Source organism: Stenella coeruleoalba (genome assembly GCF_951394435.1).
Source record: "Stenella coeruleoalba genome assembly, chromosome: 6".
Classification (NCBI taxonomy): Eukaryota; Metazoa; Chordata; class Mammalia; order Artiodactyla; family Delphinidae; genus Stenella; species Stenella coeruleoalba.
Window position 1 is genome coordinate 1620719 of NC_137151.1, and position 24410 is coordinate 1645128.

General features: G+C 50.3%; 1 protein-coding gene across 3 annotated transcripts in view; it reads left to right on the forward strand.

Moving 5' to 3' along the window:
- The first annotated feature begins 5827 nt into the window (after nucleotides 1-5827).
- RALB (RAS like proto-oncogene B) overlaps nucleotides 5828-24410 on the forward strand; it is a 41880-nt gene continuing 23297 nt past the window's right edge. Inside the window, exon 1 of one of the 3 annotated variants that reach the window (XM_079923612.1) lies at nucleotides 5828-5903. Coding sequence is in view for 1 of the 3 variants with exons in the window: in XM_079923610.1 (XP_079779736.1) it covers nucleotides 14798-14901 (104 nt within the window). In the remaining 2 variants the exon portion in view is untranslated. Of the gene's footprint in view, nucleotides 5904-6046; nucleotides 6607-14649; nucleotides 14902-24410 lie in introns of those variants that run through there. The other 2 variants (XM_079923611.1, XM_079923610.1) reach the window with 2 other exon arrangements.

Below are 24410 nucleotides of genomic sequence, written 5' to 3' on the forward strand. Positions count from 1 at the left end.
AATGTGCAAGCTGAAGAGACACATTTTGGGGTGGCAAGGTTCGCTCCCCTACACAGCCAGCATCACTTCTTTCCTCATCCCTCCTCCTAGCTCAAGTTTGTGTGTCCCCGCGTCCTCTCTGTCTGTCCGCGTGTCCACCTAGCCGCCCAGAGCTAGGCTCCGTGGGGCTCATGCATCTGCAGCTCAGGAGCACGGCTGGGCTCATGCTGTTAGAGGGGGCCGGCTTCCTGGGAGACCATGGCTAGTGTTTCATGTTGCAGAGAGCTCAGCACAGAATCCAGACACTCGGGGCTCATTTTCGCTCACCCTCGAGGGCTTTGCCGCTGTCACCCTGCAGGACTTTTGCTCTGGTCACCTGGAGGTCAGCACTGGATCTTGGTGGTGGTTACTGTGGAAGCACAGAGCACGTGTGTCCCCAGAGTGGGAAGGGGAGGGGACGAGCTGGCACGCGGTGGGTTGAGCCACAACGATGAAGACTTATTACTTAATGGCAAGACAGGCTTGCCCTCATTTCTGGGGGACAACTCTTGGTAAGCTGTGATGGCAGAAGGATAAGTGCAGCGGATTCAAGAGCTCAAACTAGCAAGGAATCATTGTGTTCCAATGTGCGTCCCGAGTGGAGTCGCCTCTTTTGGAAGGGGAAAGCTCCTCCACCTAACTACGGGGCTTCTGCAGGGCAACTGCTGGGATGTCGTCTGGTTAGTCCCTGCTGCCTGGCTAGGTCCGTAGAGACCACAAGGAAGGCGGTAACGGTGAGAGAGAAGCTCTTGATAAAACAGTCTTTTTCAGTGACAGTAACTAAACTGAACACCAAAGGCAAGATTTTGAACACGTTTAGGAATAAGTGAGCACCAGGGGCTTTTGTTGGTAGCTGCCAGCGAAAGGCTGCAAGGAAGGGGAGGCTTGGGGCTGTTCCCCAGACTTTGGAGGAGGATTCCAAGTGAGAACTCAGGAGTCGGGACCTCTTCCCGGGGACGGATAAGTCACTCCACGCTACTTGTGTGAACTAAAGTTCTCTGGTCCTCCCCTAAATACTTGCCCTGACCTAAGACTTCAGGTTTTAGTGTTGGACGATGCAAATGCCCAGGAAGGAATGGGAACCCACAGAGCCGTCTTTTTTTTTTTTCTTTTTGGCTGCGCCATGCGGGATCTTAGCTCCCCTACCGGGGATTGAACCCGTGTCTCCTGCATTGGAAGCGCAGTCTTAACCACTGGACCGCCAGGGAAGTCCTGCACTGAGCTGTCTTTAGTCATTTATTCCTGTGTGTGAATGAGCCTGTGAGACCCGTTCCTGAGAACAGGAAGTGCAGGGCACTGAGGGCTGGGGAAACACAGAGTAGCAAGGTGACTGGATCACTGGAGATGCACCCCATCTAGTCTTGCTGTTTACAGTAGATTCTTCCCGCCGTCAGTAGGTAAGAATGGCTTTTTTCCGTCTATAGATCGGTGGCCCCCCGCTAATCGAGGCGGTCACCAAGTATCAAATGCCCACAGGGATGTCAGAGCTTGTCAGACTCTTTCCAATAATACCATCCAGGGCTGTTCTGGCTGATGTTCTAGGAAACTGGCCAGCTCTCTGCTCCACACCCCGTGGCTCCACAAGTCCCGTTCCGCCTGGCTTTTGAGCACCCGTCTCCCTGGAGTCAGTGCACCTCTGGGGGTCCCGATGTCCAGCCTTGCCTCTGCTTCCTCTGGGATTTGGCAGGAGGACCTTCTGTTCAGTGCTTTTGCTCCCCTCCTTCTGCAAATCTCCCCGAACCTCCTGAGGGCAGGTTTCCCTTCCAGCCTCTGGCCCTGCAGACCCCACTTTGCTTGGACCCCTGAACAGCCTTCTAAGCCCCACGCTCACACCTGCCCCTTACAGCTCGACCTCTACACGATAGCGAGAGTGGTCTTTCTAAAACCTAAATCAAAGCCTGTCCGCCTGCAGACTTGAACCTCCTAAGTGGCTTCCTGTCACACTTGGAACACATTCCAATCTCCTCACCCTAACCTAGGAGCCCCCGCATGATCCAGATCCCACCTCCCTCTGCACCCTCTGGGGTCTCACCCGCCCGCCCCGCCCACGGCGCTCCGTCCACGCCTCCTGGCCGCTGTCTCTGCGGCTTGTTCCTCCGCTCGGAAGGTCCTCTCCTTCCCCTCACTCCCAACCTTTCCTGACACTGATTCCTTTGCGTCCTTCAGGTCCCAGCTTAAATGTCGCCTCCTGAGAAAGACTTTTTTTTTAAATTTTAAATGGGGGCATAGTTGCTTTACAACGTTGTGTTAGTTTCTGCTGTACAACGAAGTGAACCAGCTATGCGTATACACCTATCCCCGCCCTCCCATCGCCCGCCCAGCCCACCCATCTAGGAGGTCACGGAGCACCGAGCTGAGCGCCCTGTGCTGTACCGCAGGTTCCCGCTAGCTCTCTGTTTTGCACATGGTAGTGTGTATATGAAGAGAGACCTTTTTCTGACCACCCAGTCTGAGGTCATCGGGAGTTCTCAGGTTGCTTGTCCGTCTACTGGTTCTCTCGCCTGAGTTGTCCACCACTGCATCCACAGCTTGGTACACGTTAGGGCCTGGCGTCAGCCAGAGGACGCGAAGCTTTGCAGCCGAACAAACAACTCCTGAATCTTAGTGCCTTCAAACCACAAACGTTTATGTCTCGCCATGGTCAGTGGACATCTCAGGCCGTCGGGGGCGGGGGTGAGAGGCGCTGTGCTCACTGCAGGTGCCGGGGCTGACGGCGCGGCCACCCTCCCAAACACTCCCAGTGGCCGTGCCATCGAGAAGGGTCTCACACTGACAGTCTCCTGCCCCCAAATGACTACGTGTCCCTTCCGCTTCCAGGTCATTGGGTAGAACTAGTTACATCGCCTCACTCAAGCACAGGGAGCTGGGAAGTTCAGGTCCCGCCAGTGCCCTGGAAAGAGAAGTGGAAATACTTGTCACACAGCGCTCTGGACTCAGTTGATAGTTTTGAAAGAGGGAGCATCTAGAATGTTTCTTCTACAGCTGCAGTGGGTACAAGTCACCTTACAGGGGCCTGCTGGGGATCTCGTATCCCTGCTGTTCAGGCCCTGGGCTCTGCGGGCAGTCAGGGTTCCCTTAGGAGAAGTTCAGCAGACAGGGGTGCCCCGAGACCAGACAGGAGCAGTCCCAGAGGCTCTGTGGCCGGTCACCTCTCAGGGCCCATCCCCCATGGGACATGCTCCTGGGCCGTGACCTCTGTGAGACAGCCCTTCCAAAAGTGTTCTGATCCTCTCTGCACCCACCATGCTCAGCCGGGGCCTGGCGTGTCTAGGAGCCGAACAGATGTTCCTCCCAGGGGAATCCCTCCGAGTCCTGGGAGTTAAAGGAGGTAGGGAGGTGGGGGGGGGGGCGCGGGCAATGGGGGGAAGAGAGTAAGGACAGCATTTCTCAGAAAGCCCACTGCATTCATCCTGCATGACATTCTGTTGCTAGTCACAGCAATGGCACTTATGCACCCAGGAAAGGTAAGGAAGCCGCCTGTGGCCACTGTGGACCCTAGGGGTGTGGGGACAGGAAACGCTGGTCGTCTCCACAACCCTGATCCTGTCCCCCAAACTGCCCATTTCAGCTGGCCGGGCTGCGGGGAGCCACTCCACTGTCTCAACATGCATTTGGTCAAATGACATCATCACAGCAGGTCATTCCCACTGGGCTGCACACAGCGCTGGCTGTGTGACAGCGGTGCGCACACCCCAGACACCACGGGCCTCGGGACGAAATGCTGTCCCCTAGGTGGTTACGATGGGCTTGAGTGCACATCTTGGCCTCTGCTGGCAATCACAGTTGAAGCTAACATTTGTTAAGCGCTCATCAAGTTCCTAGCACTGTATCTACCGAGAGCTCTATAGGTAATTGCATTTAAATCTTCACACCTGCAGGGCACAGGCGCTGCTCCTATGGGATGGCTGGGGAAACTGAGGCCCACAGAGGCTAAGCAACTTCCTAATCATTGCTAGTTCTGTGAATCTGTGCTTCCTGATTCTAAACCTGTGCACTTCATTGTCACTCCATAGGAAAAAGTTTGCACCTGACTCCCCTTCTAGGTTATAAATACTAGAGAGCTTCCTTTTTTAAAAAAAGTTTTTACCTTGAAGTTTATTTTATTGAAGTATAGTTGATTTACAATGTGTTCATTTCTGCTGTACAGCCAAACAGTGATTCAAGTTATACATATACATATATACATTCTTTTTCATATTCTTTTCCATTGTGGTTTAACAGGATATTGAATATAGTTCCCTGTGCTCTGCAGTAGGACCCTGTTGTGTATCTATTCTCTACACAATAGTGGGCGTCTGCTCATCCCCCACTCCCAGCCCATCCCTCCCCCACGCCCCCCCCTTGGCAACCACCAGTCTGCTCTCCACCTGTCTGTGAGTCTGTTTCGTAGGTAAGTTCATTTGTATCGTATTTTAGGTTCCACACATAAGCGGTATCACACGGTGTTTGTCTTTCTCTCTGAGTTACTTCACTTAGTGTGATCATCTCTAGGTCCATAGAGAGCCTCCTTTTTTGAGAAGCCTCCTACCTTCTCTCTTACAGCACCTGGCAGAGTTTCTGTCATATAATTAGCAGGCAATATAAGCCTTTAATGCGTACAAGAAGGGTAAAACAGAATACTTAGGATAGTAGGGTAACACTAGGATATTCTGGTGACATGTTTTTGGTTAAGACCGTTACTTAAGACTAAGTTAAAGCTTCTGTGCTTTTTGATACAGCTCTTGGTAAAGGGCCTGAATCTGTTAGCTGCTTATACATAGCAATGTCATCAAGGCACAAAGCCCCTCATATACCACACGCAGCACCCTGGTGTATAATTAGCAACAAAGAAAGGATTAATTACACGGCGCTAGCTGCTATGGATATCAAATTGAACAAGAGATAGTTTTCATCCCTAGAGATATAGCGGCGGGCATTTAAACAACTGATTGCCATACAGTGTGTGACGGACGTGCCATGAGGTTTGTGTAGGGATCAGTGGGGCCATAAATCCTGCGGAGGCGAAGTGGAATGAGGGTAGGACTCAGCTCTAAGAAGGGGCAGTTAGGAAAATCAACCCAAACCCTATTTGGATCGAAATTACAAGTTCCTGAGCCTTGTGGGTGAAAAACCCGTCGGCCATGAGCTTACCCACTGAACTTCCGACATCAAGGCTACAGCTGGGGTGAGGATTCCGGCCCTTGTACGTGACCTGGACCAAGTCATTGCGAGGCCCTGGCAACCCCATGACTGCTAATAGGGTGTCATCAGCGTGGTGAGTGGTGGCGGCAGGCGGAGGTCCCGCCTCGGGAGCCCCGGGCCGGCGTCCCGACAGCCGCCTGGAGGCATCGTGATTTGCCTCGGTTTCTCCACATCAGGCCTGCCTTTCCCTTTTGCTTTCCAGGGCTCTGGCCTCGCCCTGACCTAAGCCCACGGCGGAAGCACCCCTGCCCGCCACGCCCAGAGTCCCCAGACCTGCTCGGATTCCTTCACTGGAGCAGTGGTCACGTGCAGCGCGTCAGCCGCCGACAGGAGGAAGTGGAGGCGGGCGGGGCCTGCGTGCGGAGCCCGCCCCTCCCGCCCTAGGCGGATTCTCATTGGAGAAGCTTCCTCCTCACCCCGCCCAAGGCTGGGAAACTCCGCTTCGGATTGGCTAGTAGGCTCCCGATGGGCGAGGCCTCCGGGGGACGGGCGGGAGCGGAAGGCAGGGCGCGCTCTCGAGGGGCGGGGTTGCCTAGGCGACGCCGGGCGCGCGCTCGGGGGGTGGGGAAGAGAGCCGGCGGCTCAATGACAAATCTGCTGGGCAGGGCTGGGGTCCGGCCGCCGGGGGAGGCGAAGGAGCGGGCGGGGCGGGTTTAAGGGCGGGGGCCGGTGCGGACGGCCAGGCGGCGCGGGACGGGTCGCAGGTAAGGGTGTCGGCGCCCCGGCGGGGCCCTGCGGGCGAGGTGGGGCGCGCCCCGGGCCGGGTGGCACCTGACCCCGGCTCCGCGCAGGGCTGTGGCAGGAGGGCGACCTGGGGGCGGCGGCCCCGCTCGGGCCGGGGGCGGGGGTCCTCCCAGACCCGCTTGGGGCGGAGGAGATGGGGGCGGCGCCCCAGCCACCTCCCGAGTCCGGCGCTCCTTCCCTTGTCCCGCAAGTGGCCTCTGCCGCCACTTCCTGCCTTTCGGGCCTCCAGCCGAGGAGGGTCCACTTCCTCAGGCCCTTAGTCGCCGCTGTGGTCAGGGTGAGGCTGTGAATGTTGCACAAACTTCTTAGCGCCTCAAGAGCTTGGCCGTGGACTCCCGGGGGCCGCGCTTCGGAAGTTGCGCGGTCTGCTGCGTGTTGGGTTTGCTGCCGTCCTGGTGCTGAGCGCAAAGTTGCCCCCCGCCCCACCCCCCCGCCCAGCTCCCTTACGCGAGGGGCTGGCGCTGGGGCGGCTTCTCCCGGGGCGCGCCTGGACCTGCCCGTGCGCCTCGTCTCGCCCCCGTAGGTCTAGGAGGTCGTGCCCGTGGTGGGTTCAGACGCTGGTGCCGAGACAGCTGCGCCCAGGCTGCTCGTGGGAGCAGCGTCCGTTCTGTGCTCGTTTTCGGGTGAATTCTGGAAACGTTGGAACTTTGATGTTGCTTTCAGGTGAGTCTTCCGGAGTGAAGCTCTTGTGTCCCCCGGACTCGTTTAGAATTGCCATTGGGAGAGACTTGGCTGATGGCTCGTTGGAGTTGTCTGTGACTTGGTTTCGTCCCTTGTAGAACAGTGAACTTTCTGCTTTGCCCCGGTTTCCTAACCTCATTTTAAATGTTTTTTTGGTTAGGTTTTGAGGATGGATAGTGGGCACTGATTGTCAGAAGGGCTAGTGTATCTTTCAGACGGGTAAATGACCCGTATTTTAAGAAAGCAGCAAGATTCTCGGATGTCACAGTTGGAAACAGTTTAAGGCAGTGTTCCGTCAACCTGGAACAATATGATTGGAATGTCAAGTTCTCAGATACGGGGTGAGCGGGAAAGGTAGGCTTGAATATTGGGAAGGACAGGAGGGCAAGGTGCGAAGACCCACGTTCTGAAACTTTCTTCGTGGTGTGATCTCGAGCACAGCTCTGCACTTCTCTGTGCCGCAGAGTCCACAGCTGTAAAAAGGTGATAGTCATCCTCCTTGTTAGGATTAAACGAAGTGAGGAACGCTGGCGGCTTCCTTTGTGGCAGTGGGGGTTAGGGTTAGGGTTAGGGGTGGGAATAAGGCCAGGGACACACATCCCTCGTGTGTGGCTTCAGATGCTACAGCTAGTATTTCTCCTGCCCCATCTGGGTCTTCCCTTCCTTTTCTATTCATGTTATTTCCCATTGGAAACAGTGACTATTCTGACCTGAGGTGTCAGCAAGATTTCCCTATGCCCAGGGTTTCGTATGAAAAAAAGTGGGCGGGATAACTTATTAGATGTCTTTTGGGAATACGGGACTGGACACATAAAGATAGGAAAACAAGAATAGGGCCGCAAATGGGATCTCAGTGGGTCTTGGTAGAAGGTGGAAGAGGTGGAAAAGTTCTGATTTCTTGCCTTAATTCTTCAGGGTTCTTGCCTTGGTGGAAGATGGCTTGATATTCTGGAAATGTTTAGACCACAGGGTTGAGATAATTCTTTGGGCTGCATCACCCAATCCCACAATAAGTCTTTGCATTCAGTTACTAAATTCTTATCCACCTAGAAACATAATTGGAGCCTCTTTCTGAAAGCTAAATGTGGAGACGGTGTAACAACCTAGAGCAATAGCACTGAGAGATCCTGGCAGCTCTTCTGAGGCTTCCAGTGCAACTTGTCTCAGGGTGATAGCAAGAGTCCCACTTTTCATTGGCTCCAAATCCAGCTCGTCCTTGACTTACTGAAGTTACGTCCCGATAGACCCACCATAGGTTGAAAATATCGTAGGTCAAAGACGCATTTAATACGCTTAACCTGCTGAACCCATTGCTTAGCCTGGCCCACCTTAGACCTGCTCAGAGCACCCCCATTGCCTCCAGTTGGGCAGAATCACCCAAAACAAAGCCTGTCCTATAATAAAGTGTTGAATATCTCATGTAGCTTATTGCATTCTGTACTCAGAGTGGAGAACAGACCGGCTCTGTGGGTATGGAGGGTACGGACTGGTCTTGTATCAGCTGTTCCCCCTTGTGGTCCTGTGGCTGACTGGGGCTGTGGTCCAGCATCACAGAGAGGAGTTTTGTTTTTTTTTCTTTAGTTATTGAAGTATAGTTGGTTTACAATGTCGTGTTAGTTTCAGGTGTGCAGCACAGTGAAACATACATGTGTGTGCATATATTTTTCAGAACCTTTTCCATTATAGGTTATTACAGGATATTGAGTAGAGTTCCCTGTGCTGTACAGTAGGTCCTTGTTGTTCACCTGTTTTATATAGAGTAGTGCATATGCGTTAATCCCAAACTCCCTAATTTACCTCCCCCTGCCTCTCATCCCCACATGCTATCCCCTTTGGTAACCGTAAATTTGTTCTCTATGTTTCTGGGTCAGTTTCTGTTTTGTAAATAAGTTCACATTTGTATCATTTTTTAAAAAGACGCCGCGTATAAGTGGTATCATATGATACTTGTCTGTCTCTCTCTGACTAACTTCACTTAGGATGAGAATCTCTAGGTCCATCCATGTTGCTGCAGATGGCATTATTTCATTCTTTTTTAAGGCTGAATAATATGCCATTGTATATATGGACCACATCTTCTTTATCCATTCATCTGTCGATGGACATTTAGGTTGTTTCCATGTCTTGGCTGTTGTGAATAGTGCTGCTATGAACATAGGGGTGCATGTATCTTTTTGAATTACAGTTTTGTCTGGATGTATGCCCAGGAGTGGGATTGCAGGATCATATGGCAGCTCTATTTTCAGTTTTTTAAGGAACCTCCATACGGTTCTCCATAGTGGCTGCACCAACTTACATTCCCACCAACGGTGTAGGAGGGTTGCCTTTTCTCCGCACCCTCTCTAGCATTTATTATTTGTAGACTTCTTGATGATGGCCATTCTGACCGGTGTGAGTTGGTACCTCATTGTAGCTTTGATTTGCGTTTCTCTAATAATTAGCGATGTCAAGCATCTTGTCACACGCCTATTGGCCACCTGTACGTCTTCTTTGGAGACGTTGTCTATTTAGGTCTCTGCGCACACAAGAGGGTATCTTACCGCATATTGCTAGCCCGGGAAAAGATCAAAGTCCAAAATTTGAAGTAGGTTTCTACTGAATGCTTATCTCTTTTACACCATCATAAAGGTGAAAAATCGTGGGTCACATCCTAAGTTGGGGGCTGCCTGTACAGAACATAGAGGCTGCTGGATGTTTTGCTAAAGTGAATGAGTGTTGCTGAGGAGTCGAATGGAAGAGAGCTGACTGAGTACCAGAGAAATGGAGCCCTTCCCTCATCATGCGGAGGGGGCCGGGGTGGGCAAGGAGGAGGGAACCTGATCCTTACTGAGCATCAGCTATCTGCTGGCACAGACCCCCTGATCTAACCAATACCAGGTAAGTATCTGGCCTTGGAGATTTGACCATGAGCTGTGTCCTCAGTTCTTTTGGTTCCTAGGAATACAAATACGGGTGTGCACGTGTACATATTGGATGTTCCAAAAAGTAGAGGGGCCAAGCAGACATGAGGGCAGGGCGTGTGAGCTTTTGGGTGGGTGAGAGTGGAAAGAAAGACGAAGAGAATGTGGATGCGGAGTGTCAAAGAGGGAAGGTACCTGTGGTTCCTATAGCAACTGCAAAATACCAGCCGGGTCTCAATTTCAAGTTTATGTTACTCTAAAAAAAAAGTAAGTGCTTATCATTTTCCTGAGTGTTCTCTGTCGTGGTTGTAGACCAATCTTTGGGGAGTTTTTGCCTTTTAAAAAATCGAAGTCTAAATGCAGAAACGGGTGCTATCAATAGATAATGGCTAATACATTGCTGTCTTTGTTGCTTTTGTCAGTGCTTAGTGGGCAATACATATACAGTATGATTTAGGCCCACCAGATTGGGAATCGACATACAAAATACTGAGTTAGGTCTCATCCAAATTAAAACATTCCAAGCTATGTAATTTTGCTTAGTATATGTCATGAGTTGAAGGAAATAGAGTAGTTTGGTGCTGTGTGGCTGCCTGCCTCAAAAGTTTGTCTGTCTTTTGAGTGAATTTTCTACTGCTGTGTAATAAATTGGCCCAAATTTAGCAGCTTAAGACAACAGACATTTATGATCACATAGGTTCTGAAGTTCAGGATCTGGGAGCAGCTCGGCTGGGCGCTCTGGTTCAGAGTTTCTCCTGAGACGGGGCACGCACAGGCCTGTGGCCTGGGGGCCTCAGTGCTCACCATGTGGCCGCTCCGCAGGGCTCTGCACAACCTGGGCGCTCACCTCCCCCCGGGCAAGTGACGTGTGTGTGTGTGTGTGTGTGTGTGTGTGTGTGTGTGTGTGTGTGTGTGTGTGTGTGTGTGTGTGTGAGAGAGAGAGAGAGAGAGAGCGAGAGAGAGAGAGAATGATCACGATGGAGACTGCTGTGCCCTGGTACCTCCTCTTGGAAGCCATGTACCATCCCTTCTGCCAGCACATGGACCAACCTGGTGCAGTGTGGGAGTGGGCTGCCCTGGGGAAGCCTGATGACCATTGGCATTCTTGGAGGCTAACTACCACAGTTTCCTTTTGAAGGTTTTGTTTCATACGCTTCCTGAAGTTTGTACCACAGGAGATTAAAATGCAGCTGGAGTTTTTACTATTCTACACTTGAAACGTTGTGTTCTTTCTCTGCTCCTTCATTGTCAGATGCTAGGATTAATTAGCCAAATATTCAGTAGCTTTGGAAATTAGAAATGAAAATCTCGCTAGTCCCTAAACCAAATGGAACAGCTGAGCTTTTTTTTTAACCCTGGGACAAATTGGTAAAAAATCATTGCCAAAATGATCTCCTTGATGAACAGCTTAGTCAGTCATTAGTGATCTGTGGTTTTTTTTTGTTTTTTGTTTTTTTTTTTTTGCGGTACGCGGGCCTCTCACTGTTGTGGCCTCTCCTGTTGTGGAGCACAGGCTCCAGACACGCAGGCTCAGCGGCCATGGCTCACGGGCCCAGTTGCTCCGCGGCATTTAGGATCCTCCCGGACCGGGGCACGAACCCGTGTCCCCTGCATCGGCAGGCGGACTCTCAGCCACTGCGCCACCAGGGAAGCCCTGATCTGTGTATTTTTTTAAAATAAAACTCACTGGCAAAGTAGCTGAAAAACTCTTGGAAAATGTGGGTGATGGACACAAGGCTTTTTATTAAACGCTTCTTCCTGACTTTATGTATGTGTGAAACTTTCCACAATAAAAAGATTTTTTGAAAAGGGGGGAGGGAGAAAAGAGGCATAATCACAGGAAAAAGTTTTCTGGAGCCCTGACATTAAGACCAATAAATAAACTATGGCATTCCAGGAGGAAGAAAAAAAAAAAAGGCCCTCTTCCAATTATTATAAAGCTTTGGACAATATTTCTCTGCTTAGCAATTCTTCATTTCGCTTTTGAAACCCTAATACATTTTAACCATCCACCTGGACAGAAGGGCCCTATTCTTTTAGCTTCTAGATGAAATCTTTCTGGAGTGTCCATACGTGGAGAGAAGAATTTAGGGATCCTGAGCCGGAAGCCTGAGTCAGTGACCTCCAGGTTTCTTTCCGTCTCTAAAAATTCTGTGATTCTAGTACTTTCATGTAACAGATATCCTTTGACTCAAGCATATTTATAACAAGAAGCTTCATAAATCATGTTAAATTGTAACTTCAGCAAATGAAGTCTTCTGAGAATCGCTTCTGTTCATTCCAGCCCAGTTCAAGGCTGTTGGACTTATCAGGAGGCCAAGTGGAAAAGTCAGCACAATTTGCCGTTCCTTTCTTCCTATTTTTGGCTCTTTTCCCATCCGCTGCCCCAGTTTATGAGCTAGTGTCTTACTTTCCTTTATCCTACCGTTTATCCTCTCCCATTGTCCCCTCTTTCCTCCCGCCAGTCAAAACAGGAAAAGATGGGGGCCAGTCAGCCATTGCGGAGGCGCTGATCCCAACGTTAGGACTGGATTTCAGCCAGCGTGGTACCTCTCCTCACCCTTGCATATTAGGCCTTTTTTAAATCTCAAATTGCATGTTTGTTCAGTAAAGTCTGCCGGTTTTTTAACTTCTAAAGGGTTTCTACACCTGATTCCAAGGTGGGGTGGGTGAGGGCACACCACTGAGAAACCCTCTGCCACCAGCGGGGCGTCCTTCATTTCAACCCGACTGTGACACTCTACCCAGGGGTAGCGCCAGACTCCACAGCTCAAGGGCCCAGTCCCACAGGACTGGCGCCGCTTCAGACACCAGTCGCGGGTCCAGGTCGTCACCTGTGCTTCCGACCGAGTGGCTACAGATCGGAGGTCCCCGTGACACCGTGATTGGGTTTCAGGTGCCAGGTCGTCACCTGCACTCCTGACCAGCTGGCTATAAAGCAGAGGTTCTCACCACCCCCTGCTTGGGTTCAGTTAATTTGCGGGAGTGGCTCACGGAACTCAGGAAGCCCATTTACTCGTTAGATGACCAGCTTGTTACAAAGGATGTGAGTCAACAGCCAGGTGAAGAGTGCACAGGGTGAGGTCCCAGTCGCAGGAGCACGTGTCCTTGTGGAGTTGGGGCCCCCAGGTGGCACGTGCCACCGTGCACTCTGGTCTCCCACCTGGAAACTCTCCTCAGCGCCTTCTTTTCGGTTCTTACGGAGGCGCCGTCACACAGCATGGCTGATTCAATCGCTGGCCATTGGTGATTGATTCAACCTCTAGCCCCTCCCTCCTCCCCAGAAATCAGGGGGTGGGGCTGAAAGTTCCAGCCCTCTTTTCAAGGCTGGGTCCCCCAGCGTCCTCGGGTGCTTCCCCAGAGTCCCCTCATCGGCCTAACCCAGTTGTGGTGGGAAGGGGCTTGCTATGAACAAGACGACACTCACATCACCTTTATGGCTCTGAATCGTTTTCAGGAACTGAGGACAAGTGCCAAACATAACATAAGGTGCTCCCCTTGCTCTTGTCATTCAGGAAATTCCCAGGGTTCTGGGAGCTGTGGGCAAAGGCCAAGGACATGTGGGAACTATAATTAGGTCACATCTGAACGACCACGTATACCTCACAGTATCATAACCTCCTAACTAGTGGAAAGCCTGTCCACCGTCCCTTGTCCACTGCCATTCCCTTAGGCCAGGCCTGCTGCATTGGCCCCATCTGCCCTGGGCCCCTCTGCTTTTCCACACTGTAGCTACAATGATCTTTTCAACTTGCAAGTCTAATTTTGTCACCCATTTGCTTGTAACTCTTGGAAGGCTGTTCCGTGCACTCAGCAGAAAGTCTAAAATCCCTAAACTACTGGCCCTTACTTTCCCCTCTGCCTTCATATGATGCCAGGCTCCGCCTCTTTCTTTCTGCTCCAGGCAGCCACGTGGGTCTCTCTTCAGTTGCCTGAGTGTACCGTGCTTCCTCTTGCTTCCGGTCTTCCTAAAGCCAGATGAGGAAAGGGTAGAGCGCGTGGAAGGGGTCCTGCGCGGGACAGTACTTGGCCTGTGCTGGGAGCTGAAGGAAGGCACACTGGCTGGGGGAAGGCCGGTGCAGGGTCTTGGGGGCGACGGTGTGTGGAGGGTTTGGATTTCATCCATGGTGGGCCGTTAGCGGGCCGTAAACACGCGTCCGCTTGTAGGGGCTTTTGTTTACAGCGGGACTGTGTGGAGAAGAGCTTGCGGGGAGGCTGAAGTGGCGATGAGAGGTCAGTTAGCAGGTCGTGGCCGGTCAGTGGTTGGTGGCTGGGCCTGGGCTGTGGAAGCAGATGGCTTTGGAGTGTGACTTGGAGGTGGAATCAGCAGAACTGGCTGTGAGTTGAGGTGGCAGCGGGGCCAGAGGGGTCACAGGTGACTCCTGGGTTTCTGGTTTTAGTGATGAGTATGGCTGGCTATGGGGAATCACGGAGAAGAGCGGGTTTCAAGGGGGGAAGAATCAAGAGTTCTCTTCTGGGAACGTTAAGCTGGAGAGTCTCGTGAGACACCCAAGCGGGGAGAGGTGGCCCAAGGCAGAGGAGGTGAAGGAGCCTGGAGGTCAGGAGAGCACCCTGGGCTGCGTCCTGAGAGTTCAGGGGCTACAGATAAAGCTGCTGAGACGGATGAGATCCCCACAGGGGAGAGTGGGGACGTGAGGGGGAAGGCTGAGCTCGGAGGACTGACACGGGAAGCCAGGTAGAGGAGAAGGACCTGACGGCACCCCTGCCAGTGGGGCTGCAGTGCCCGGGGGGCCGTGTCTGCAGGGAGATGCAGAGGGCTCTTTGCTCGGCCCGCTAGGCGCCTTCCCCTTGCTGGGCACACTTCTGTCCCAGCTGCTGCACCCTTGTGTTTGAGAGGACCGGAGAGGAGAAAGAGAAGTTTAGTTGGAGTCTGCGGCATGGAGTTTATCGGCGACCCTGACTGGACGGTCTCGCTGAGCTTGTGCTGGGGGAGGTGCCGGGTCGAGCGGATTCTTAACGGAGGGAGGAAGCCCAAGGCCCTGCTGCTCAGAGGGGCTCTGTGGCGGGGGCGGCGTCTGGGCGGCGCTGGCGGAACCGAATCCTGGGCGCCACCCCAGACCCGCCGAGTCAGAATGCGCGTCTGAACAAGATTCCCAGGGAATCTGCCCGAGAGGCACTGGCACGGAGAGCCAGGCCCACAGAGAAATTGTGTCACCGGCCAGAGGGGCGTATATGTTTAGGACGAAGGTTAAGCAGACCGCGTCTGTATGTTGTAGGGGAGGATCCCGGAGGGAGGCGAAGGCCGATTGGCGATGCAGGGAAAGGAGGGTGACGGCAGAGTGCCGCTCTTGGGCAGGGGGGCAGCACGCGGTCCAGAGCCTGCGTGGAGGGCTGGCCCGCAGGAGCCCAGGAGGAGGTGGGTGTGGATGCTGGGCATGGGGGGGAGTAGAGGGGCGGCATGCTCGTGGCCTCTGTTTGGGGAAGCTGAGGTAAGGGCACGGGGGCAGAGTGAGCACGGGGAGGGCCTGGGGAGCCTCCCAGGGAGGTTTCTAGGAAGCGGGGAGTGCATGCCCGTTCCGCTTTGTGACCCTAAATGCCCGGCCTGTGACGCTTCCTGAGGCTGGTTGCGTGGTGTGCTTTCCCGCCCTGGCAGCGTTTTTCCACCAGGCGCGGGTGCTGGGAAGGATGGTGAGCGGGAGGGAGGGGCTGCAGGGTCTCTGCCGGGGAAGGTGGGGCGTGGGCCCGCGGGGGAAGCTGCTGGAGGCCAGGGCTGCCGTGTGCAGAGGCGGAGAGTGCTGGCGGGCTGGCCCGTGAGCCGCTGAGCTAGCAGGTGGCGGCCGGGGCTGGCCCGCCGGAGGACATGGCGCGGATGGTGGTGCCCTGCCGTGGCTTAGCTTCGGTGCCTCGGCCAGTTTCTTTCTCGAGACTTTCTAGAGGATCAGAGTGATACTCCAAAGGTGAAGTGCTTGCTCAGAGCCAGGTATCGCGATAGGGCTTTTCTCGTTTCTTCATAATGACCCGGAGGATACAGATCTCCTGTGTATTTTATGCATCACACGGAGGCTGAGAAACGCAACTTAACCAAGGTCGTTAGCTCCCTCATGGCAGGCTCCAGACTTCGAGTTGAGCGGCTTTTTCTCCTGATCCACACTGCAGTTGGTATATACCTACTTTTTAAAAAGTTGTGGTGAACTATACATGACATAAAATTGACCATTTTGACGTTTTTTGCACGTACAGTTCAGTGGCGTCAAGTACGTGCACGTTGCTGTGCGGTCATCACCACTGTCCCGACTCCTAGGCACTTTCATCATCCCATTCTGAAACTCGGTGCCCGTTGGACACGAAGCCCATCTTCCTGGCCCTGGCCCCGGCCCCTGGCCCCTGCTGGTCTACTTTTCATCTCTGTGACTCTGACTGTTCCAGGGCCCTCGGATAAGTGGAATCACAAGGAGTTTGTCTTCTGTGGGAGCTTATTTCACTCAGTCGAGTGTCTTCAGGCTTCATCCATGTTGTAGCGTATGTCAGAATTTCATTCCTTTTTAAGGCTCAATAATATTCCACCGTATGGATGGGCCACATTCTGGTTTCCATTCCTCCATCGATGGACACTTGGGTTGCTTCCACGTTGTAGCTATTGGGAACAATGCTGCTCTGAACACGGGTGTACAGATATCTATTCTATCTGCTTTTTGTTGTGCATTTCCTCTCAGGTCTGTGTTTTATTGATAGAACTTGTGCTCTAGTTGCCTCTGCATTTCTGTCTCTTGATGAGCTTTACTGATCCATGAATTCCAGGATTTCACACCACGTTTAAGGTCTCTCCCACCCCACCCCACCCCACCCCAGGCCGCTAATGGAGCAGCACAGTGTCCAGCTCAGAGTGGGGATTCTGAGGCAGGACGGCTGGGTGGCCACTCCCAGCCCTGCCACCGACCAGTTAAGTGGCCTTCCTGGTCACATAGCTCTGTGTGTGTGCATGTGATGGCTAGCAGATAATGCAGAAGTGGTGGTAGCACGTCTCTAAACAGGATCTTATTTGGGTTAGTCACTGGGGACGGGCCCGCGTACGCTAGTTCCAGACTTGACCTTCGGCCGTCGGGAAGTGAAGCAGCTCCCGTGTCTCCACGGCGGCCTGTGCAGGTGACAGGAGCTCAGGTCTAAACTGGTGGCCCGCTCCAAGGCCAGTGAGATCCTCAGATTCCCTGGGGGGTGAGGGCCTGGCGGGAGAGGTCTTTATTTCAGAAATAATCACACATTCTTAAACAGCCAGAGCTTGCCAGTTACCCGCCACCGTTTCTTATTGCTTAGCTTGTAGCTCAGCAGAGTCATCCTTCAAGGGCATAAGCTTCTCAGCGTTTACCAGCTACCACTTGTCCTTCTGAGGCCTCCCAACCCAGACGGGAACTTGCTTTTCTTATCCACCACGGATTGAGCCTCTCCTAAGTGCCAGGCACAGGGCACACAGGGTGAACGGGCAGCTCTCGGTGTCTCTGCGGGACAGACCTCATCCAGTGCAGCCATGGGTGGTGTTGACAGGCCTGGGAGCCTGCATAGACTGGGAGGGTCCGCTAAGCTGGGCAGCGGGCTGTCCAGGAAGGTGGGGGGGTGGGTGGAGATACTCAGGCGGCCACTCCATCAGGAGGAAGGAACAGCATGTGCCCAGAGGTACAGACCAGAGGCAGGTGCTTATGAGAAGCGCCTCAGAGCTTTCTGGCTTTGTGTTAGTTAATTGAGTTTGTTTGCGTTTAAGGTTGATTTTTTCCCCCTTTGGCGGGAGAACAGATAAAGAGATATGCTTTAGGGAACAGAAACACCTAAAACAAATTTCCTTAGGCACACGGGAGCACTAAGTTGTTTTGCAGATCTAATTTCAGAAGAAAAAAAAAACAGCAAAAACTTGGAAAGGAACTTAGATCATTTAATTCAACTTCCTTATTTTCATAGACATGGAAACTGAGTCATACCTGCATAGGAAGATAAAAATATTCTATTCCCGGTGCTGGGGGCAGTAGCAGCTACACACAGGGAGGGCGCCCTGGAGTTTCCTTCTCTGAGTCAGTACACGTGGGAAAGGCTGAGACTAGGGAGAAACTGAGCGCTCTGATGACTGCAGTTGTTTCCTGCCAGGACCGTCACTCCTGGAGTCCCCGTTTCGTGAAAAGCAGTAAGAACATGTAAACTTACCAACTAGAGAAGTCCATACAGAGTGTCTTTGTTTGCTAGATAGATTTGCGGGAGGGCTCCGCCGCGGCCCTCGTGAGTCTGTGGCTGTGGAGACCCCTGGCTGGTTGGCCAGCAGCCCCTGGAGCTCAGGTGCTCAGAGCAGCTGTCCTGCCCTTCCCGTCACGGGGCCGTCCAGGTTCAGCTGTCCCCTGCAGGGGCCTGGGCTCCCTTCCGAGAGGCAGATCGGGTACGAGACGGCCAGTCAGAAAGGTCGCTGCCAACCAGATAGCAATCAGATGACCGTAAGTGCTCATTTAAAGCAGTGGGTGAAATGATGAGACTCTTAAAGAGTATTGAAATAACAACCGTAAGAGATTAAAATTCTTTAGTGACAAATTCTCAAACCTTAAAAATATAAACTGATGTTATCCACTTTGCTTTTGAAATAGGGAAGTAGTGGCTTACAGTTTTTAGGCTTTTGACCATAAGTACCAGAAATAAGATATGAATGAATCCCCGAGTGTCAAGTTTACGCCATGCGCTAGATTTCATGATGATCACGGTTTGGGTAAAATCCATGTTATTTAGGTTGCAGCATGATTTATGTGATGATAAAAGGGAAATAATCCGTACAATGGCAGGATACAAGAGGGAAAGGCAGCTCTGGGGCCTGCCATCAGGGAGCTTCAATTATTGTGGAATGAATAGCAAAAAGCAAGTAAGTAGGAAAAAAGAAAGCAACTGTAGGCTGGGGTCAGGGCAGTGAGAGACGCAAAGGGCAGAGGTGCGGGATGCGAGGGGCGCCTGAGGCCGGGCGGTCTGGGAGGCCTCCCTGAGGACGTGATGTGAATGTGGAAGCCCACAGGACAGGGAATCGAGTCTGAGCGCTGACTGCGAGAGGCCTGGGGTTGGGAGGGGGGCGATGGTTGGGGCAGAGCAGCGGGCCACGAGGTTGGAGAGGGGAGACCCACGGTGGGAGAGCAAGTTCTGGTCCTGGCGGCATCGTCCGGGTCCCTGGACATCGGCTATGAGCCAATCGGTGACTTTTCTGCTTAAGCTACTTTCACCTGGGGCTTCTGTCACTGTGGACAAGAGTCCTAGACATACAAGGGGCAGAGCAGTGGGATTCCCTGGAAGCTCCTTCAGCTGTATGTAGAGTTCATGCTTTGTTCGTTCAGGAGGAAGTGCTTCTGTGTCATGTATTTCCCCCCCCTCCCCGGCCCTGCCTGGGTCTCAGTCCCTGGACTTGAGTTGTTTGTATACTTTCAAAGCCAGGTGTGCTGTCACCTGGTGCCCTCGGTGTCAGGTAAGCAGCCTCACACCCAAAGGGTTTTTTTTTCTAATTGAAGTAGAGTTGATTTACAATGTCATGTTAGTTTCAGGTGTCCAGCAAAGTGATTGAGATCTATATCTATATATTCTTTTCAGATTCTTTTCCATTATAGGTTATTATGAGAAGTTGAATATAGCTCCCTGTGCTGTACACACACACGGTAAAATTCTATGCTTTCCCAAGAGAAACAGTCTTTAAAAAATTTACTTTCTCGTTTACTCGGGGCTCCCCTATTTCTGAAGACTTTAAAACTTCAGTGTGACTATATGGAGATGGTTGTAGTACTTGAATTTGCAGAACAGAAGTTAAATAGAAGAGTCTATGATGAATAAGATTCTCTAGTTAGGAGGTGAATATGAAGAGGAAAGCATTCACTTGATGGGCTGAATGAAAAATAAAGAGATCATCTCTAGGGATGACATCAGAGAGGTAAGCTGTGATATTTCTCATCTCCATCGAGTTACTAGAAACTCAGGAAAATAATTTTGAATCAGTTTGTGAAAAGTGAATCAATTTTCGTAAGATAGCGATGAACCATGGCCCTTGCAAAAACAAAGGTGGTAGCACAGTGTTATCTGTGAGACTGTCAGCCAATAGTCATTAGGAAATAAGAATTCCAGTTGAAGTTAGATTCATGGTTCCAGCTAGATGAGTATTCTGATTGCTGTGGAATTAAGGTGATAACTGATTCACTTTGTTATAAAGCAGAAACTAACACACCATTGTAAAGCAATTACACTCCAATAAAGATGTTAAAAGAAAAAAAAAAGAATTAAGGTGAGAAAATGGCTCCCATCTTAGTTAATTCATTCAATTAATATTTAAATACGTTTTCTGTGATAGGTAATGGGTGAAATCGTGGTAAACAAAATACAGACTCTGTTCTCAAAGGACTCAAAGTTTAATGGGATGGTTTTCAGTCTAGGTGTGAATTGGAATCACCTGCACAGCCTGAGCACCTAGGTTTCCATGTGCCTGAATTGGAATCTCTAAGGGAGTGGGACCCAGGCACCTATATCTTTGTCCTCATTGTTTTAAAAAACTTTTTAGTGTGGAAATTTTCAAATATATATAAAAGTACAGAGACTAATATAATCAACTACCTTGTATCTATCAGTCAGCTTCAACAGTTTATGGCTAATCTTATTTCATCTACATTCCTGCTTCCTCTCTTCCTCCTTGATAACTTTGAAACAAATCCCATATATCATTTAGCTTCTTTCGTAATGAGGTTAAATGTAGTCACTTGAAATTTTTTTAAAGAATAATTCCTTAATATTATCAAGTTCAGCCAGTGTTCAGAATTGCCCAGTTTTCTTGTGTGTGTTTGTTCCAGCTGGGATCCATATAAGGCATGTGTATCAGTCAGTTGATATGGCTCTTAGGTCTCAGAATTTACAGCTTCCCTCTCCATCTTTCTTTTTTCTTGCACTTTATTTGTTGAAGAAACTGGGTGGCTTATTCCATAGAGCTTTCTGCAGTCTCTGTGTTGCTGATGGTGTGTCCGTGTGGTATGTTCAGCGTTTTCCTGTCTCCTGCACCTCTGCTAAATCAGTAGTTAGATTTAGAAGCTTTTTTGTCAGGACTACATCATTGATAATTATGTGTCTTTTTCAAGATGTCAGGTTGTCTCTTTTTGTAATGTTAGCAGCAGAAATATTAGATTTCTTAACTCATGAGGAGTTGCAAAATGGTGATAGCCCCAATTCCATCATTCCTTGATTAGTTAGAATATTTTGTAAAGGGAAACTTTGCTTCATCTATTATTTGGTCACCAGTTAGTACAGTTTACATAGGAGAAGCAAGATACCTTTTTAATTCTTTCCCTTAATTTACCTTTTTTTTTTTTTTTTTTTTTGCGGTACGCGGGCCTCTCACTGCTGTGGCCTCTCCCGTTGCGGAGCACAGGCTCCGGATGCGCAGGCTCAGCGGCCATGGCTCACGGGCCCAGCCGCTCCGCGGCACGTGATCTTCCCGGACCGGGGCACGAACCCGTGTCCCCTGCATCGGCAGGCGGACTCTCAACCACTTCGCCCCAGGGAAGCCCCAATTTTTTTTTTTTTTTTTGGAGAATACTGGGGGCATTGTACATGAGGTTGGAAAATGGCCTCTCAAAGATTTAATTTACCAATTTTTAAAATAATGAGTTGTTTCACTTGTCCTCTCAAGGTGGCGAATAGGTGCTTTCTTAGTTTCATTGTGAACAAATTAGATGTGTTTTGGTCCATTGCAGTTATTATCTTTATTGATCTTGAATTGTCCGTCTTTGCCCCATCTCTTCAGCTTGGCTTCTGAGCGTGTGTGTGTGCCTGTGCTTGCACGGGTGTGCATCTAGAAATTATTATCTTTGTAGCTAACAGCATTTATTGCTAAACTACAAAAAGAACCTCTGAGGAGGGCTGCCACTTTAATTGCTTACCTTCTAGAATTAGTGTTGACGATAGAACAATCAGGAGACATTTCCTTAATGGAACGTGGATGAGAAGTGTGCCATAGTACGTGTTATGGAAAATTATTTAAAATAGGTCCTCATATTAAGAGTTTCTTAAAACTCTGAACATATTAAGAGTTTCTTCAAACTCTTCCCTCATCGTTCATTCATTCTTTACCCATTCTCTGGGCATTTCTAGGTCTCTGATTCACTGCAGGCCCTGGAGGCACACATAGGAATAAGACGCTACCTACCTATCTGTCCAGGGAGTGTGTGTGAGACGGTTTACAAATAACCACAAGTGTGTGTCGTGTCATTAAAAGGATAGGGATGTAGGGGTTCAGTGCTGTCAATTCGTATTCTCACACACGTGCACACTCATGTATATAGTCATTTTGTCACTACGATGTATAATCTGGTGTTAGGTGCTAGGAAATAGGAAGGCTGCATGTCGACTTTCAGTGCTAAGGGAAACGATGTCCCCTGAGTAGACAGTGTCACTGTGCTTTTCTTCGTCATTTTTCAGCATTTACACCCCCTGCCATCCTTTTCCTGTGTTCCTTCATCTTTGAGAGTGCTGGTTTTTTGGGAGGGAGGGTCCTTCATGACCTAATTTAGATGGGGTTGTTCCTGATTGGGATCGTAGCAGGAAGTGGTAAACAGTGGGGATTTGTCTTGACCCTTAGAATAGTGCTGCTTGTTAAAATGCAGAGTGTGATTCATAAACAATCTGTGGAGATGCTTTAAGGCCATAAAAAGTATCCTGTTCCTCATGTAAATCTCCCCTTTAGCTTTAGCCTCTTACTAACGATTCTTGCCTGAACCGGTCTTTGCTCTGATAGCTGCAAAGTGTTGGGGTTTTTTTCACTTTCCCGCCCTGTGCGTTTATCAGTCCGCCTTTGGTGTTCTACTCTAAGCAGGAGCCCTCCTGTCTCCCTTGGTTTGTTTAATATTTACTCTAGGGATGGATTCATGAATCCCTTGTTTTTCAGTGGTTTGTTTTCATTACTGTCCGTAATTATTTTGGTGCTCAGATTGTCCCAGATTTAGGATTGTCTTCCATTTTGATGATTTAAAGGACTAAAAACTTGAATAATATTCTAAGAGACTTACGTATTATGATTATGGCCTATTAGTAATATCCAGGTTACCACCTTCAAGTCATATTATCTGGAGAAAAAGTGCTAAGTGCAATTCTTGGCACATGTACAGTGTCTGATCATTTCCCATGTGCTTTTGTGTACCATGTTACCCAGGACAGATGAATTTTATGAGGACTGAAGAGTACTTTTTTTCTACCTTTTCAAATTCCCATTTGATTTTCATGACAACCCTCTGATACAGACAAGGTTGACTCTACCTACTGATTTGTTCTCTCCCAGCTTAAGTTGAACGCAAGACTAATGACTGTATTAGCCCGTGGGATTGGGGGGCAGTAGAAACCACACACATTTGCATGGTTCCTGTATCTAGACCGTGATTTGCTTTCAGAATGTTGCTTCTCAGGGGAACATGTGTTCTTGTGTTTGAATCAGCGCTTGGTGGTGGAGAGCCCCCTCTAACATTAGTGTGTCCTATGGAACATCACGTAGGAAAACCATTTCCCGGCTCTTCTGCCTCCTTGCCAAGCCACCTAAAGGAAGCTGTCTTGGTGTTCTGTACGGGAGGGTACGTGTTCATTCTTACCCCACGCCTTACAGTTAGGCTGGGCTGGGGGACCCACCCGCAGTGGCTCCCTGCTTTCTCTAGGATAGGTTTCTTCAGACAGCATTTTAGGCTCATTTGTAGATGAACAATCTGTCTTCTGAGATGCAACGCCCTGTCACTTCCCCACCCCATACCTGCGCTTCCATGTCACGTGATACCGGACCCGCCAGGACGCTTCATGCCTCTGTTGCTTTGCACGCCTTCCGTTATGCGTGGGAAGCTTCGCTCTCTCAGCCCCTCTGCTGAGTGAACTTGGACTCCATGTCGAAGCCTTTCTGGATCTTCTTTTCCCAGAGTTCATCATGCTTTCCGTCAGACCTTGTAGCGTCTTTATCACTGCATATGGGCAGTTCTATTTCCATGCTTTGTTTATACATCTTTCCTTAGGAGATTGCGTTTTCTAAGGGCAGAGATGCACAGCTTAGCACAGAGTAGTGTTTAAATGGTTTTTTTGGACAAAAACGAAGCCACTATAGAGCTTTCCAGTCGGTAGGTAGTAGAGACGTATTAAAGGGTGTCTGTTGGTGTGTCTCCCAAGTCCCCGATGAAAAACTTCTGACTGTAAGGTGTGAGCCTGCCAGGACTTGGCGTTATGGGCCCCGATTCCCCTTGTTGGAAGGTCTGTGTTGTGGCTTTTGTGTACTGGCGATGAACCCAAAGAGTTCTTGGAAGAGATTAAGAGGTTTGCAAGCCCCTCGGAGATGGTTCTGGGAGAAGTATAATTGCTTTGTAAACAATGGATGTCTGCTGAAGTTAGGGATGGCATGTACTGATGTCTACAGTTTCCGTGGAAACACATCAAAAAGTAAGATGGACTGATGGGTGGGTCAAGGGAGGCCCGATGACTGGGTTTGTGATAAAGCAAATGGAGTAACATGTTGATGGTAGAATCCAGGGCTGCGAATATGGGTTCACTGTGCAGCTCTTTCTACTTTTCTGAAAACTTGGAACTTTTGCTAATAAAATGTTCGGGGTAGGGATAGCTGTGTTATTCTTTAAGAACATGTTTATGGGCGAGGCACATCTGTTATAAACATTAAGTTGTCGACGTGACATTCCTGAGCCTCACTGACTTGTTTTCTTCCTGGTATTTCTCCTCCTCTGCAGCTGCCTCCTTCACATCTCAGTTCTCCCTGTAAGAGCATCCCCTGACCTGCTCTGATCTAGATGTCCCTCCTCTGTGACCCCAGAGCCCTTGGATACTTCTGCCGTAGAATTTGTCAGCCATACTATAATCGCCGACTAATCTTCTGTAACTAATCACTGGACTTTGAGTTTCTGGAGTGCA